General features: G+C 40.2%; 1 protein-coding gene across 2 annotated transcripts; it reads right to left on the bottom strand.

The window, feature by feature from the left end:
* Positions 1-9,135: 9,135 nt before the first annotated feature.
* LOC143524906 (uncharacterized) lies at positions 9,136-13,829 on the bottom strand. 2 transcript variants are annotated; one of them, XM_077018315.1, is made up of 13 exons: positions 13,737-13,829; positions 13,507-13,651; positions 13,095-13,212; positions 12,844-12,935; positions 12,628-12,745; positions 12,391-12,477; positions 12,096-12,299; positions 11,474-11,991; positions 11,086-11,201; positions 10,861-10,902; positions 10,470-10,578; positions 9,797-9,867; positions 9,136-9,641 (listed from the first exon to the last, which is right to left on the bottom strand). In XM_077018315.1, exons 2-8 carry the CDS (start codon positions 13,573-13,575, stop codon positions 11,831-11,833), a joined length of 849 nt encoding a protein of 282 aa, XP_076874430.1. In that variant the 5' UTR covers positions 13,576-13,651; positions 13,737-13,829; the 3' UTR covers positions 9,136-9,641; positions 9,797-9,867; positions 10,470-10,578; positions 10,861-10,902; positions 11,086-11,201; positions 11,474-11,830. The 2 variants fall into 2 exon arrangements, with proteins under 2 accessions (XP_076874430.1, XP_076874431.1); XM_077018316.1 differs by having other exon boundaries at positions 13,507-13,813.
* Between the last annotated feature and the right edge of the window lie 232 nt (positions 13,830-14,061).

The raw sequence follows: 14,061 nt of genomic DNA, 5'->3' as shown, positions 1-14,061 counted from the left end.
GTGGTAGTGTTTGTAAGGGGTCAGTGGTAGTGTATGTATGTGAGGGGTCAGTGGTAGTGTATGTGAGGGGTCAGTGGTAGTGTATGTGAGGGGTCAGTGGTGGTGTATGTGAGGGGTCAGTGGTAGTGTATGTGAGGGGTCAGGGGTAGTGTACGTGAGGGGTCAGTGGTAGTGTATGTGAGGGGTCAGTGGTGGTGTATGTGAGGGGTCAGTGGTAGTGTATGTGAGGGGTCAGTGGTGCTGTATGTGAGGGGTCAGTGGTAGTGTATGTTAGGGGTCAGTGGTAGTGTACGTGAGGGGTCAGTTGTGGTGTATGTGAGGGGTCAGTGGTAGTGTATGTGAGGGGTCAGTGTTTGTGTATGTGAGGGGTCAGTGGTAGTGTATGTAAGGGGTCAGTGGTAGTGTATGTGAGGGGTCAGTGGTGGTGTATGTATGTGAGGGGTCAGTGTTAGTGTATGTGAGGGGTCACTGGTAGTGTATGTGAGGGGTCAGTGGTGGTGTTTATGAGGGGTCACTGGTAGTGTATGTGAGGGGTCAGTGGTAGTGTATGTATGTGAGGGGTCAGTGGTAGTGTATGTGAGGGGTCAGTGGTAGTGTATGTGAATGGTCTGTGGAAGTGTATGTGTAGGGTCGGTGGTAGTGTACGTGAGGGGTCAGTGGTAGTGTATGTGAGGGGTCAGTGGTGGTGTATGTGAGGGGTCAGTGGTAGTGTATGTGAGGGGTCAGTGGTAGTGTATGTGAATGGTCTGTGGAAGTGTACGTGAAGGGTCAGTGGTAGTGTATGTGAGGGGTCAGTGGTAGTGTATGTAAGGGGTCAGTGGTAGTGTATGTATGTGAGGGGTCAGTGGTAGTGTATGTGAGGGGTCAGTGGTAGTGTATGTGAGGGGTCAGTGGTGGTGTACTTGAGGGGTCAATGGTAGTGTACATTAGGGGTCAGTGGTAGTGTATGTATGTGAGGGGTCAGTGGTAGTGTATGTATGTGAGGGGTCAGTGGTAGTGTATGTGAGGGGTCAGTGGTAGTGTATGTGAGGGGTCAGTGGTGGTGTATGTGAGGGGTCAGTGGTAGTGTATGTGAATGGTCTGTGGAAGTGTATGTGTAAGGTCGGTGGTAGTGTACGTGAGGGGTCAGTGGTAGTGTATGTGAGGGGTCAGTGGTAGTGTATGTAAGGGGTCAGTGGTAGTGTATGTATGTGAGGGGTCAGTGGTGGTGTACTTGAGGGGTCAATGGTAGTGTACATTAGGGGTCAGTGGTAGTGTATGTATGTGAGGGGTCAGTGGTAGTGTTTGTAAGGGGTCAGTGGTAGTGTATGTATGTGAGGGGTCAGTGGTAGTGTATGTGAGGGGTCAGTGGTAGTGTGTGTGAGGGGTCAGTGGTGGTGTATGTGAGGGGTCAGTGGTAGTGTATGTGAGGGGTCAGTGGTAGTGTATGTAAGGGGTCAGTGGTAGTGTATGTATGTGAGGGGGTCAGTGGTAGTGTATGTGAGGGGTCAGTGGTAGTGTATGTGAGGGGTCAGTGGTGGTGTACTTGAGGGGTCAATGGTAGTGTACATTAGGGGTCAGTGGTAGTGTATGTATGTGAGGGGTCAGTGGTAGTGTTTGTAAGGGGTCAGTGGTAGTGTATGTATGTGAGGGGTCAGTGGTAGTGTATGTGAGGGGTCAGTGGTAGTGTATGTGAGGGGTCAGTGGTGGTGTATGTGAGGGGTCAGTGGTAGTGTATGTGAGGGGTCAGTGGTAGTGTATGTGAGGGGTCGGTGGTAGTGTATGTGAGGGGTCAGTGCTAGTGTATGTGAGGGGTCAGTGGTAGTGTATGTAAGGGGTCAGTGGTAGTGTATGTATGTGAGGGGTCAGTGGTAGTGTATGTGAGGGGTCAGTGGTAGTGTATGTGAGGGGTCAGTGGTGGTGTACTTGAGGGGTCAATGGTAGTGTACATTAGGGGTCAGTGGTAGTGTATGTATGTGAGGGGTCAGTGGTAGTGTTTGTAAGGGGTCAGTGGTAGTGTATGTATGTGAGGGGTCAGTGGTAGTGTATGTGAGGGGTCAGTGGTAGTGTATGTGAGGGGTCAGTGGTGGTGTATGTGAGGGGTCAGTGGTAGTGTATGTGAGGGGTCAGTGGTAGTGTACGTGAGGGGTCAGTGGTAGTGTATGTATGTGAGGGGTCAGTGGTAGTGTATGTGAGGGGTCAGTGGTAGTGTATGTGAGGGGTCAGTGGTGGTGTATGTGAGGGGTCAGTGGTAGTGTATGTGAGGGGTCAGTGGTAGTGTATGTGAATGGTCTGTGGAAGTGTATGTGTAGGGTCGGTGGTAGTGTACGTGAGGGGTCAGTGGTAGTGTATGTGAGGGGTCAGTGGTAGTGTATGTATGTGAGGGGTCAGTGGTAGTGTATGTGAGGGGTCAGTGGTAGTGTATGTGAGGGGTCAGTGGTAGTGTATGTGAGGGGTCAGTGGTGGTGTACTTGAGGGGTCAATGGTAGTGTACATTAGGGGTCAGTAGTAGTGTATGTATGTGAGGGGTCAGTGGTAGTGTTTGTAAGGGGTCAGTGGTAGTGTATGTATGTGAGGGGTCAGTGGTAGTGTATGTGAGGGGTCAGTGGTAGTGTATGTGAGGGGTCAGTGGTGGTGTATGTGAGGGGTCAGTGGTAGTGTATGTGAGGGGTCAGTGGTAGTGTACGTGAGGGGTCAGTGGTAGTGTATGTGAGGAGTCAGTGGTAGTGTATGTGAGGGGCAGCGGTGATATGTGTGAGGGTTCAGTGGTAGTGTATGTGAGGGTTCAGTGGTAGTGTACGTGAGGGGTCAGTGGTAGTGTACGTTAGGGGTCAGTGGTAGTGTATGTATGTGAGGGGTCAGTGGTAGTGTATGTGAGGGGTCAGTGGTAGTGTATGTGAGGGGTCAGTGGTAGTGTATGTATGTGAGGGGTCAGTGGTAGTGTATGTGAGGGCTCAGTGGTGGTGTATGTGAGGGTGCGGTGGTTTGTGTGTGTGAGGGGGCAGTGGTAGTGTATGTATGTGAGGGGTCAGTGGTAGTGTATGTATGTGAGGGGTCAGTGGTAGTGTATGTATGTGAGGGGGCAGTGGTAGTGTATGTATGTGAGGGGTCAGTGGTAGTGTATGTATGTGAGGGGTCAGTGGTAGTGTATGTGAGGGCTCAGTGGTGGTGTATGTGAGAGTGCGGTGGTTTGTGTGTGTGAGGGGGCAGTGGTTAATGTGAGCTGAAAGAGGGGGCAAAAAGGGTGTTTTTAGTTTTAATGTAAGAACATCTAGTGTCAGGACACTCCCAATATCCTCTGACAACTGGTTCCATTCAAAAACAGAAGTATATCTACACACTACCTCTCCATGCTTAGTTTTAACAGTAATTACAGACATGCTGTTTCTCAGACATTTCTAATTGAAAATATCTTCTTCAATCAACTTACTGATTTCCTGTTTGCAAGTCGCTGTCTAGACAAATGTCAGACAGGATTTCGACCTAGTCACAGTACTGAGACTGCTCTGGGTAATTAAAGACATTCATTTGAACACAGATTCAGGGAAGTTGTCTGTTCTGTTCCTCTCTGACTTCATAGAGACACTACAGAAGTGGGTTGGACTCTCAGGAACAGTCCTAATGATCTAAGGGTTCTGTTAGGAGGCCATTATAGTAACCAACTGTGCTGCAGATTAAGGCAGATGAGTTTGTCTGGTTTTGTCAAGAAATCTCTGACCTTGTTGATTTTGGTATCAAAAGCTACACTGAGAATGAGGAGAACCCAGAAGCTGTCTTTAATGAAAAGTGATTGTTTAACTTAAGCAATCTCAGCACTATGACTAGACTGAAATCATGACCAAAATTTGTGTAGGTATCTATTTGAGGATAGAAAATCAATACATTGCTTGAAAATTGTTTTCTCAATTATTTTCCCAATGAGTAGTTTTTGGAATGGGGCTGTGAGCTTGAATGAACACTTGATAAGACTCTTGACATTGAATGAGCTTGTTCAATTGTTTACGAAGCTATAGTCAGTAAGGCATCAATCCTGCAAGTAGCTGATTTAAGGTAATCCAATTCACTGACTAAAGTGTCATTGTGAATGACTGGAACATATTCCTGATAATGATAACTTTATGTTGTGGTAAAGGACGGGTTGCAGGTTCATTGTGAGATATATATATATATCTCACAATGAACCTATATATATATATATATATATATATATATATATATATATATATATATATATATATATATATATGTATATATATATATATATATATATATATATATATATATATATATATTTTTTTTTTTTTTTTTCCTCAGACAGGTTTGCTCATTCATTTGCCAGTTGATCTTGATTAAAGTAATGACATTTTTAAGTATGTCACATTATCGTTCTCGTGTAATATGGAGAGAAAGAGTTTCATTCTGAACTAAAATGTCTTTCTAAAAGGCATGAAAACAGTTGGTATTTCATGATAAGAGAAGAGGGATCATATGTGAAAAGATATGTGAGTGATTTAAAGCACATGCTAATGTGGTCAGATAAAGGGTTATTAAGGAAAGTTTCTGTCATACAAATTAATCTTATTAAAAAGGCCAGCTATAAAAAAGCCACTGTGAGGCAGCAAACAGGTACTTGAAGCTGCTGGTATTTCTGGAATGTTGAGATCCTCCACAGGCTGAAAGTGCTTAAACCTGTATGTCAGCCAGCGGTAACTAAAGCTCACAAAGAGAAGCATTTGTAGTTGGCTCAGAAGTACATGAAGATCTGGCCAACCTGTTTCAGGAAGACCGTGACATCAGCAAGGTGGTGGTGGAGTGATGATCAGGGCCCGAATGACATTGTAGGGTCCCTTTAGGGTCCCTGAGGGTGTTTAAAAAAGACATCTGCTAAATATGTGGAGTTCTTAATCAACCATTTTCTGCCGAGGTGTAAAAGAATTGTGGCTTCCAAAATAAAATCATGCAGAACATTATCCCATACTCCAAAAACACCAACGATTCCTCACTAGCTATGGACATCAAAGGAAAAAACCAACATGGATTGTCCATCATCATCTCCTGACCACGGTCCTATGACAAACCTGAGGAGCATCCTTAAATGGAGGATCCATGAGAATGACCATCACTATACCTCAAAACAGCAGTTCTGGGAAGCAATACTCAAATGAAATACAAGCACAAACTATACATGGATTTACAAGGTCAACTCAATACATCAATATGTAACTTTATCTGTAAATATGTTTAACTTGTGTAAATAGATTATTTTACTTGTGTTGACAGTAGATTGTGCCTTAATGAAACAAACGTTGAACACTTCTAGTAGTGTCTCTACTGCACCACACCTGTTACATTCGTTTACAGGGTCATTTGACTTAGCTATTGTTTCCTCATCCACCTAAAATTAATGCTACACCTCGCTACACCTCTGGCTGGAACAATACATTAAATGTACAATGAGTTGTGTTCCTGGCATATGCCTAACATTATTATACATAATATTGGCATAAAGTATGTGATGATTCATATGCCTCATTTTTTTGTCTTGGGTAAAGAAGCACCTGAATAGAGCAACATCCACCAATACTGTCATGAAGGAACGGATCTCCTTCTGAGAGCCCACTACACTGTAACTAACACAGCACTCAGGTGTGATTTTAATGACACTTGCATTAGATCTGCATATTTTAATTATCTTAAGATTGATAGGTAAATCATTAGGAATTCAAATTAGAAACATTTGGACATATTTCCATTTGAGACACTCCATAATCCATCACAGCATGGCATTACCACCTTTCCTTTTACTAAAGCTGCTTACTACATCCCACAAATGACAGCACATAGTTTACTAACAAATACATAATGTAACACTTGGCCTGCTTTTTTTTCTCTTTTAAAATTTGTTTTTGTTTGTCGTAGCCATGCTGTATGTCAATTCAGTATTCTTAAATCAAAGTTTCTGCACTTTTAATGCACCTTGTTGGAAGGCTGAACACAATAACTGAAATAAAAGGGATTGCTCTTCATTAAAGAGATCAAGGTCGCCATCTAGTGGTCACAAATGTAACACACAAAATAAAAGCTCAAAATGAAAACAGGAAATGAAATCCAAATGTTTGACATGTATTGTTTAATAATAAAACTTTATTCAGAAAGAATCTCACCAGATAAAAATGTATTAATAAGTCTGAATCCTCTAGCTAAGAACTGTGCATTTTCTTGAATAAATATTTCAAAATAAATTTTCTAAAATAATTTACTGAAACACCAGCAGGCAGATTTAAAAATAATCTAATGCATTTAATAGCGTCTCAGTTTAGGGTACTTATATACTGTAATACAAATGTAGTTATACCATTTCAGTTATGTAAGTCTTCGTCATTTTTAAATTCCCTTAAATGAGAGAGAAAGTGTTCGGTGACCTGCTGTACCAATTAGAGATTATCTTTATGTTAGTGGTTTTGGAAAATTCAGACCTGATCTTTTGTTCCAGAAATCCTGATTCAAAAAGCAAGGTACAGCACCTAAAAGTATGATGTCAACCATTTTCATGCAAAAAAAATGGAATTTTTAGAGGACTAGTGAATGCCAAGACACTATAACACAACTTTGCTTAATTTAGTAAAATGAATGTCATTCTGGTTTTGGACTTCCATTATTCCTGTGAGGTTTATCCTGGGCTTCAAGGAGAAAACATTTAACTGGTCTAGTTTTTAATATCTTATTAGCCTTTATTAAAACGGCAGCTACATGTGGTACAAACAACAAAGGATACATGCACACCAGATAGAAAGGCCAATGTAAATAAAAGAAAATACAACTCGCTAGCTACTATGACAATATTTGTTCTAATCGGGTTTCTTGATGTGGAATGTTTATTCCGGGTTTCTTGAAGTGCGACTCTGAAACAGAAAGAGAAGAGATTATTGGGCATGTTCAAATATTAGTGTTTATGTGTGCCTCTTGTGCTCGCAGTGTTTTTAAACTTTCCTTTCCATGATGTCGACAGGTGTAAGTACCTCTTGTGTTCGCGGTGTATTTGAACCTTCTGGTCCATGATGTCGATGCCACACTGAAGAACAATTCAAAGTACACCTTACATTTTGAATAAAAAGTACGTACCACCACATATACTTATCGACGTACCTTCATGTAGTTGTAGCTAACACTTGCTACACCGCCAGAGACCCTCTTTCCTACATTTGCGGCAGGTGTACTTGCCGCATGCAGCACACGCGTTGATGCTGTGGTTTCGGTTGCAGTGTGACTGCACCTGACACAGAGCCGGCCCTGACCAATGTGGTGCCCTAGGCGAGATTTTGGTTGGTGCCCCCTGCATCATCAATCGTTGTGTTGATTGTGTCACTATTAAAGAAACAAATAAAAAGCAAATGACTTAAATATTACCATATAACAAGCAATAAATATAAAGGTGTTGCACAAAAAATATTTTAAAACTATTTTACATAACGTAGTGCAGAGAACAACTTTTAAATATTAATAATAAATAAAAAAAATAAAAAACAACACCAGTGCAAATCAGGGCAGTTTGCCTACTGCAACATTATTATTTCAAAAGTGCATCCGCAATGAACAGAGGAGCATATGTGTGTTTTAATATATATTTATTTAAAAAGTTGCTGATCTAAGCTAATCATAGCACCTACTAGGATTGGGCAGTATGATGACAGTGGCGGTTTTCACTAAGATCATAAAGAGGGGGAAATCCACAACGACGACTGAGTGTTAGTTGTGAGTCAAGCGAGCTGGTTAAAAAAAACACAACAGCTACAGATTGGCAACATTTTGGATTTGTAAAAAAGAGACCATTGGCGCACGGCCAATGGTCTCTTTCTACGATTCTACGATTCTACGTACGATTCTAATTCGATAATATGATTGGTTGATAAAACTGCCAATCTATAATAAAAGTTCTCAATGTAAAAGGGCTTTTTTCTCTTTTACCTAGAAACAACTGTGTGAAATATTCTGATTGGTTGATTTTTTATTTCACCGCTGAGGTTTTTTTTCAGCACAAGTACGAAAAGTGGATTTGAAAGCCGATTTATAGGAAAAATACAAATTATTGGTGAAGCGTTATTAACATATATTACATATAATAGATAAAGCATCTTTTTAAAGATCAATTAACCTTCAGAGAAGGCGTTGAAGTCTCTGTGATGTACAGAGAAACAGTAACGAGGTGCGCAGAGCGCGCGGGGGAGGGCGGGTTGGCGCGCGTGTGATAGGTGTCGTGTGTTGTTATTATAAGAATTTTTAATTTGACTAATATTATTAAACAATGGAATTATGATTATGTGGACTTTGCTTGTTTTCACATGTATTAATTGTTCATTTGTTAAAAAAAAAAAAAAAAAAAAACGCATGCACGCGCGCGCCCCCCTGGACAGCCGGTGTTCTGTCGGATTTTCCTACCGTATCAACTGGCAGCGCGTATTTATAGACTAGTCTGTCGAATTTCCCTACCTTGTCGAATTTTCCTACCGTGTCCGTTGGCATCGCGTATTTGTAGACGTATCTCTTAGTTTGTTTACCTTATGGAAACGTCGTAATGTAGCGCAGGTAGGAAATATTGACAACCTAAATGTCATTAAATAAAAGCATCACCAGCATCTACTCTAGTTAGACTCATTTAACAGCAGAAAAAACTATAAGCAATAGGCTATGCCAGAAATATTTTCAGTCAGATTTTTCTGAATCCAGTGTTGCGTATGCTTTGTTATTGATTTTTCTAATAAAGTTTGGCTGTTTTCAGAATCAGTTTAATTTGTAATTTCAAATACAAGCACATACTGAAATAAAATGTCGTTCCTCTGGGGTCAGGTATAAAGCACCATTTTCCTTGAGTGGCTGCTGCGTATGCACATTTCAAGATCTGAGACACTTACTTTTGTTCATAGATACCAGGTTGTTGTTTATGATACAACAATGTCTTATCTGCCATAGTAATAACCTTTATTTCTCCAAATAAGTCATTAAGAACAATTTTCTTTGAAACAGGGTTAAGTGCAGTTTAATATAATAAGAAAAAATCTCCAGCATATTTGAAGTGATGCATTTTATTTATAAGTGCCTTTCACCTCAAGTACACTTTACAAAAAAAAAATTAATTATTGAATTAACATTTGTGTCTGTACACTTTTGTCACGTATGGCAACGCCCCCTCTCCTAGCTGTCACTCCGGGTTCCCTTGTGTCTGTGTTCCTCGCCTGTTTATCCCGCCCTGCTCGTTTGTCTCCGTGATTCCTCGTTTGTTACCACACCCCCGTGTCATTGCCCTCACCTGTTCCCTGTTTAAAGTTCTGTATATATAGTCCCTGAGTGTCTCTTGTCCCTCGTCGGTTGTTTTGGATGTTTGGCTGTTCACTGTTTATCTTGTTGTAAAGTTTGCTCTGTGTTTCCCCCGTCGTGTTCAGTATGCCCGTGTACCTGTGTTACTCTGACTGCCCTCCCGTTATGACCCCAGACTGTTTCTCTGACGACGATGATGGTATTCCCTGTAATAAATCTCGCTCTTCTCAGGAATTGTGTCCGTCCTCTCACTCCGCAGCGCAAGCTGCGTTACAACTTTCTACATAGGTGTTATTGCTGTAATGGACACATTCAAAATGTGCCCAATGGCTGCCCATGTCACACTGCACCTAAAAAAAAATAAAACATGTCAATTGGAAACCATAAACACTGCATGAAACAACTAAATCAAAATACACATCTATAATGTTTACAAGCATTATGTGTAATCTTTACTGATTGTATTGTAACCGTACTGCATATATGCAGATAAATAAATATTTACCATTTCAGTCATGCTCTTCTCAGCATCCCCTTCCAGCATAGAGCAAACTGTGCAGTAGTCCTCTGCGTTACCTAGAAGCATATTTATTTTCATTACATGTCGGCATATTAGGACATTAGTTACTTCAATAACAACGTTAGATGACAAAGCACTGTTAATAATAATCATCTTTTATGACGCACTGTTCATCAGCAATAACAAACGTAACCAGATCAGAGTTCAAATTTGTCAGTAATAAGAGTTTTAATAAAACCCAAGTTAAAGAGAGGCGTTTTTATTTCTTAAGTGAGCACTGATCTTAAACATTGGAAGAGAAAAAAAAACTGAAAGATCCTAAAGAGATTTACAGAAGATCATTGATGCATCATGAAACAGTTTGATTCCTAGATAAAGGGCAGGGATGGGTGGGTAAGACAGTGGGCTAGAGAGCAGAAGGTCACTGTTTCAAGCCCCACTCTCATGAAGTTGTCACTGTTAGGCCCCTGAGCAAGGCCCTTAACCCTCAATTACTCAGTTTAGTGTTCCATTGTAATTGTAAGTCGCTTTGGATAAAGGCTTATGCTAAATGTAAATAACACTTTATATTCTTCTAATCATCTAACCGAAATTGATTCTGAGAGTATATATGAAGGACAAAATGTAATGTGTTGTATGGTAATGCTAAAAAACTCACCTTTACGTGCAAGCAATGAACAGGCTATCCCCATTCGTGCAGTGCTAACAGCTGCTTGTGTTGTCTGCACATGTTCTACAGCTCCGGTCAAAAGGAATTCTTCAGCGAACTGCAATATTAATTATTTACAACATTTTTTAATCTTAAATCATATACTCATTGGCCTGAAGATATTTGTGAACAAAAACTGAAAAAGTGAATATATACCTTCATTACTAAAACACCACAACTGAAAAAGTGAATATATACCTTCATTACTAAAACACCACAACTGAAAAAGTGAATATATACCTTCATTACTAAAACACCACAACTGAAAAGCACCAAGCAGCAATTAGTGTAGGGAAAAATATGCACATTTTCAAAATAACTACACTTAAACACGACTTGCCTTATGTTCTTCTATCAGCTGATGCAGATATGCATCAATCACCTGCATTCACATAATAGTTGTTAATAAACAAATACAATTGTGTCCAGAAAGTCAAAATCTACATCAGGATTTTGTTCCAACTGCTGGGCCGATCCGAATTGTTCAATCCAGCATCAAAAGAGTCCAGCCAGTTGGAACAAAATAGTGAGTAGGACTCATTACAAATGTATTTCTGAATCTTACTTCATCAGCAACCCATGCCATCCCTTGCAGTGTTCTAAAAGATGAATCATACAATTTGTATGGTCCAACAACTGCTTCCTCCTGGTTAAGGTCTTTTGAATTCCAGAGCCTCAAAACTGAAAATAAATATGTAAACATTAGCATCACCCTACCACATATCTATTGATAAATGAGGCAAATACAGGGCCAACAGGCCAACATAAAATGAACAGTGTACTAACATGCACATTTCACAACATGCATAACATGCAAACAACCAAAAATGATTTAGACATGATAACCTAATCAATGCAAATGTAATATTTGTTTAACAATTGTTTATAACCATTGACACGGACTGTGGGAGAATGAAAATAACCTTGAATGAAAAATATTGAATGAAAATAACCTTACTAAACATCCTCCCAATCACTATCATCAGAACTCTCATGCTGAAGTATTTTGTGCTCCTCTGGTATATCCTCAGTTCCATCTCCAGGGAGTAGGATAGCATTTGGTCCTAATGCCATCCTATAATTTGATAAAACAACGTTAATTTTGTGTTCCATATTTGCAAGTGTCTCTCGAAGAAGGCACTTCAGCCCACGTTGTCCGTCCTCTGTAAAAGGTAAATAAAGGTAAAATAATGTTATTAAAAATGTCCAGCATCTTACTAGATTAAACTCCACCATATAGAGAAAAGCAGGAAAGGGTTATAATCCTTATACTCATGATGCATGAAACGACCAGGTGTAAACTGGAATAGCTACTTACAATTTTTCCCAGTGGATAATTCTGCTATTAGTGTGCCAATACTCCCTGCCTGGCCTCTGAGATAGGAGTAGTGCTGTCTCATCTCACGCATTGGGATGACCCTTTCCTCTTGAAGCCCCATTTTCTTCTTTTTGGTGAAGACACTGGTGGTTTCTAAAGACATAGGAATTACCATCACTCATGATGAGAAGATAAATGTATACATTAATGTAGGATATAACAAAGATTGCTGCAGAAACACAAAGACTGTACCATACCACTTCTACAGATTTCCCACGGCCATATTAAACTGTCTGCCCCACCATCTCCTTTTGCTCCCGCACAGAGTTTGCTCTCCACAAGTTCCGTATTTATGCGGCCCTCCTCTGGTACTTGTTCATTGTAGCACTTTATTGATTCAAAGAGTTTTCTCTTTTCCTCTCTCAATTTCTTTCGCCGCAAATGACGAATCTTGTTGCTGTCTAGAGTTAGCATGGACAAGTTCCAATGTAAAAACATTTCAAATAACTGTTAAACAATATCAATAGGTAAAAGAAAGGTAGACAAACATACCAGTGTTATTATAGACTTGCTTTTTTCTGATGCACACCAAGAAACGTTTGTTCAATTGAGTGTTGAAGGGCATGTTGGCTACTACAACTGGTATGTATGGAAAAGTACAGTCATACTGATTGTGGTACTACTTAATTTACATAGTAAATAAATAAAATTACCACTACAGTACTAAATCAGATGTCAGAAATAGGACTAACCACCAGCTGTAACATAAAAGATCATGTAATATCCTACCATCTGTAGCCCATAGTCTAACATCACGGACCCACTCCAGAACCCTGTTCTCAGGGCATCCAAGCTCGCTGCACAAGTCCTCTAGCTTCTTATTTGCCATCTCTGTCCTGCAAACAGTCTGAAAAAGGATTGGTGGTGGGAAGCAACAATGAGACAAATTGACAAAATGTTTCCTCTGAGGTAAAACAGCAACACTACATTAGTATGGTCAGTTACTTTGATGTATCTGCTGGATAATGAAAGATGAAGGCTATTCTGCTTCCGCAGGTTCCATCCAATGGCGTGAACAGTCAGCATATCATTCCGAGCTTTAGACAAAAAGTTGAAGACAGTAACACAGACTCACAAATTCATTAGAATCCTTCATTAGAAATTATCTCCATACTAGATTAAGACCATGGCAAATATGTGATGACAACCAAATAGAGCAAAAAAAAAAGGATCTGTTTATGAAAGCACATACACACCAGACTTTGTCATGTACTTTGTTGTCAGGGCACAACACGAGAGGTAACTGTTCACCATCTCTACCTCCTCCCCTGCAGTAGTGCCAGCACCATCCAAATTTCTGCCACTCCAAACAATCTAACAACATTGTGAGTAAGTCATTTTTCCATCAAAAAATGGTTATGGTAATTATTATTAATGGTTATGTTTATTAAACCTAACACTGTACCTCACACTTTGTTGAATGGGCCTTTGCATGCATCACAGACAGAAATGGGCTTATTTGCAGTAAAGATCCCAGTTCTGGCATGGATATTGCCACTTTCTCAAGGTAAGGCCAATACCTGCAAGCAATGTCAGTGCAATAGAAATGTGCATTTGTGGCTGCATGCAGCTCCTTCTGTAGGAACAATGGATATGCAAAAATCTCACCCCTGAACATATTGAGAGCTTTGAGTAGTATTCCTTGTCTGCAGACAGCCACTTCAAGACCCTCTTCATCAAGTTTGTGAGAACTTCATGCAGTCTCACGTGCGGCTGACCACTGGCTTCTACCACATGTTCCTTTGCCTTGAGTCTGTTTAAAATAATTTAGTTAGTTACAAGTATAAATATATACACATTTGAATAACAAGGGCAGAGAGAATTCAAATTGTACCAACATTTTTCACTTTACCCCTGACATCTTCAACAAATGTGTACACATCAATATCTTTTGCAATAAAGGTGCCAGGAAAGTATAATTCCTCTGACCTTTAACATAAAACAAAAAAACCATGGAATTATACCTACAGTTACATACATTTTACATACATTTACTATGAATAAAGCCGTTTTACCCTGCTGACTGTCGAAACCTATAGAGTTTTCTGTTGCCATCTGCACAAACGGCAGTCATGTTTGGGGTACAAGCAGAGCATGTGAAGTGGTCCACAAAAGCCATTTTGTCACACTGAAACTTGCAGAATGAGTACTCCACAAAGCTTC

The sequence above is a fragment of the Brachyhypopomus gauderio genome, chromosome 10, assembly GCF_052324685.1.
Source record: "Brachyhypopomus gauderio isolate BG-103 chromosome 10, BGAUD_0.2, whole genome shotgun sequence".
Lineage (NCBI taxonomy): Eukaryota > Metazoa > Chordata > Actinopteri > Gymnotiformes > Hypopomidae > Brachyhypopomus > Brachyhypopomus gauderio.
Note: the sequence above shows the minus strand (reverse complement) of the source record. Positions and strands in the feature narration are given on the sequence as shown.

What these genes read in the sequence shown, in the direction of transcription:
- LOC143524906 (XM_077018315.1), bottom strand. Translation starts at nt 13,575, where the DNA reads ATGAAGAGGGTCTTGAAGTGGCTGTCTGCAGACAAGGAATACTACTCA. An exon ending in AGCTCTCAATATGTTCAGGG is followed by an intron (nt 13,213 to 13,506) that starts GTGAGATTTTTG and finishes CAATGTTGTTAG; the next exon opens with ATTGTTTGGAGTGGCAGAAA. An exon ending in GCAAGTCTATAATAACACTG is followed by an intron (nt 12,300 to 12,390) that starts GTATGTTTGTCT and finishes TGCTAACTCTAG; the next exon opens with ACAGCAACAAGATTCGTCAT.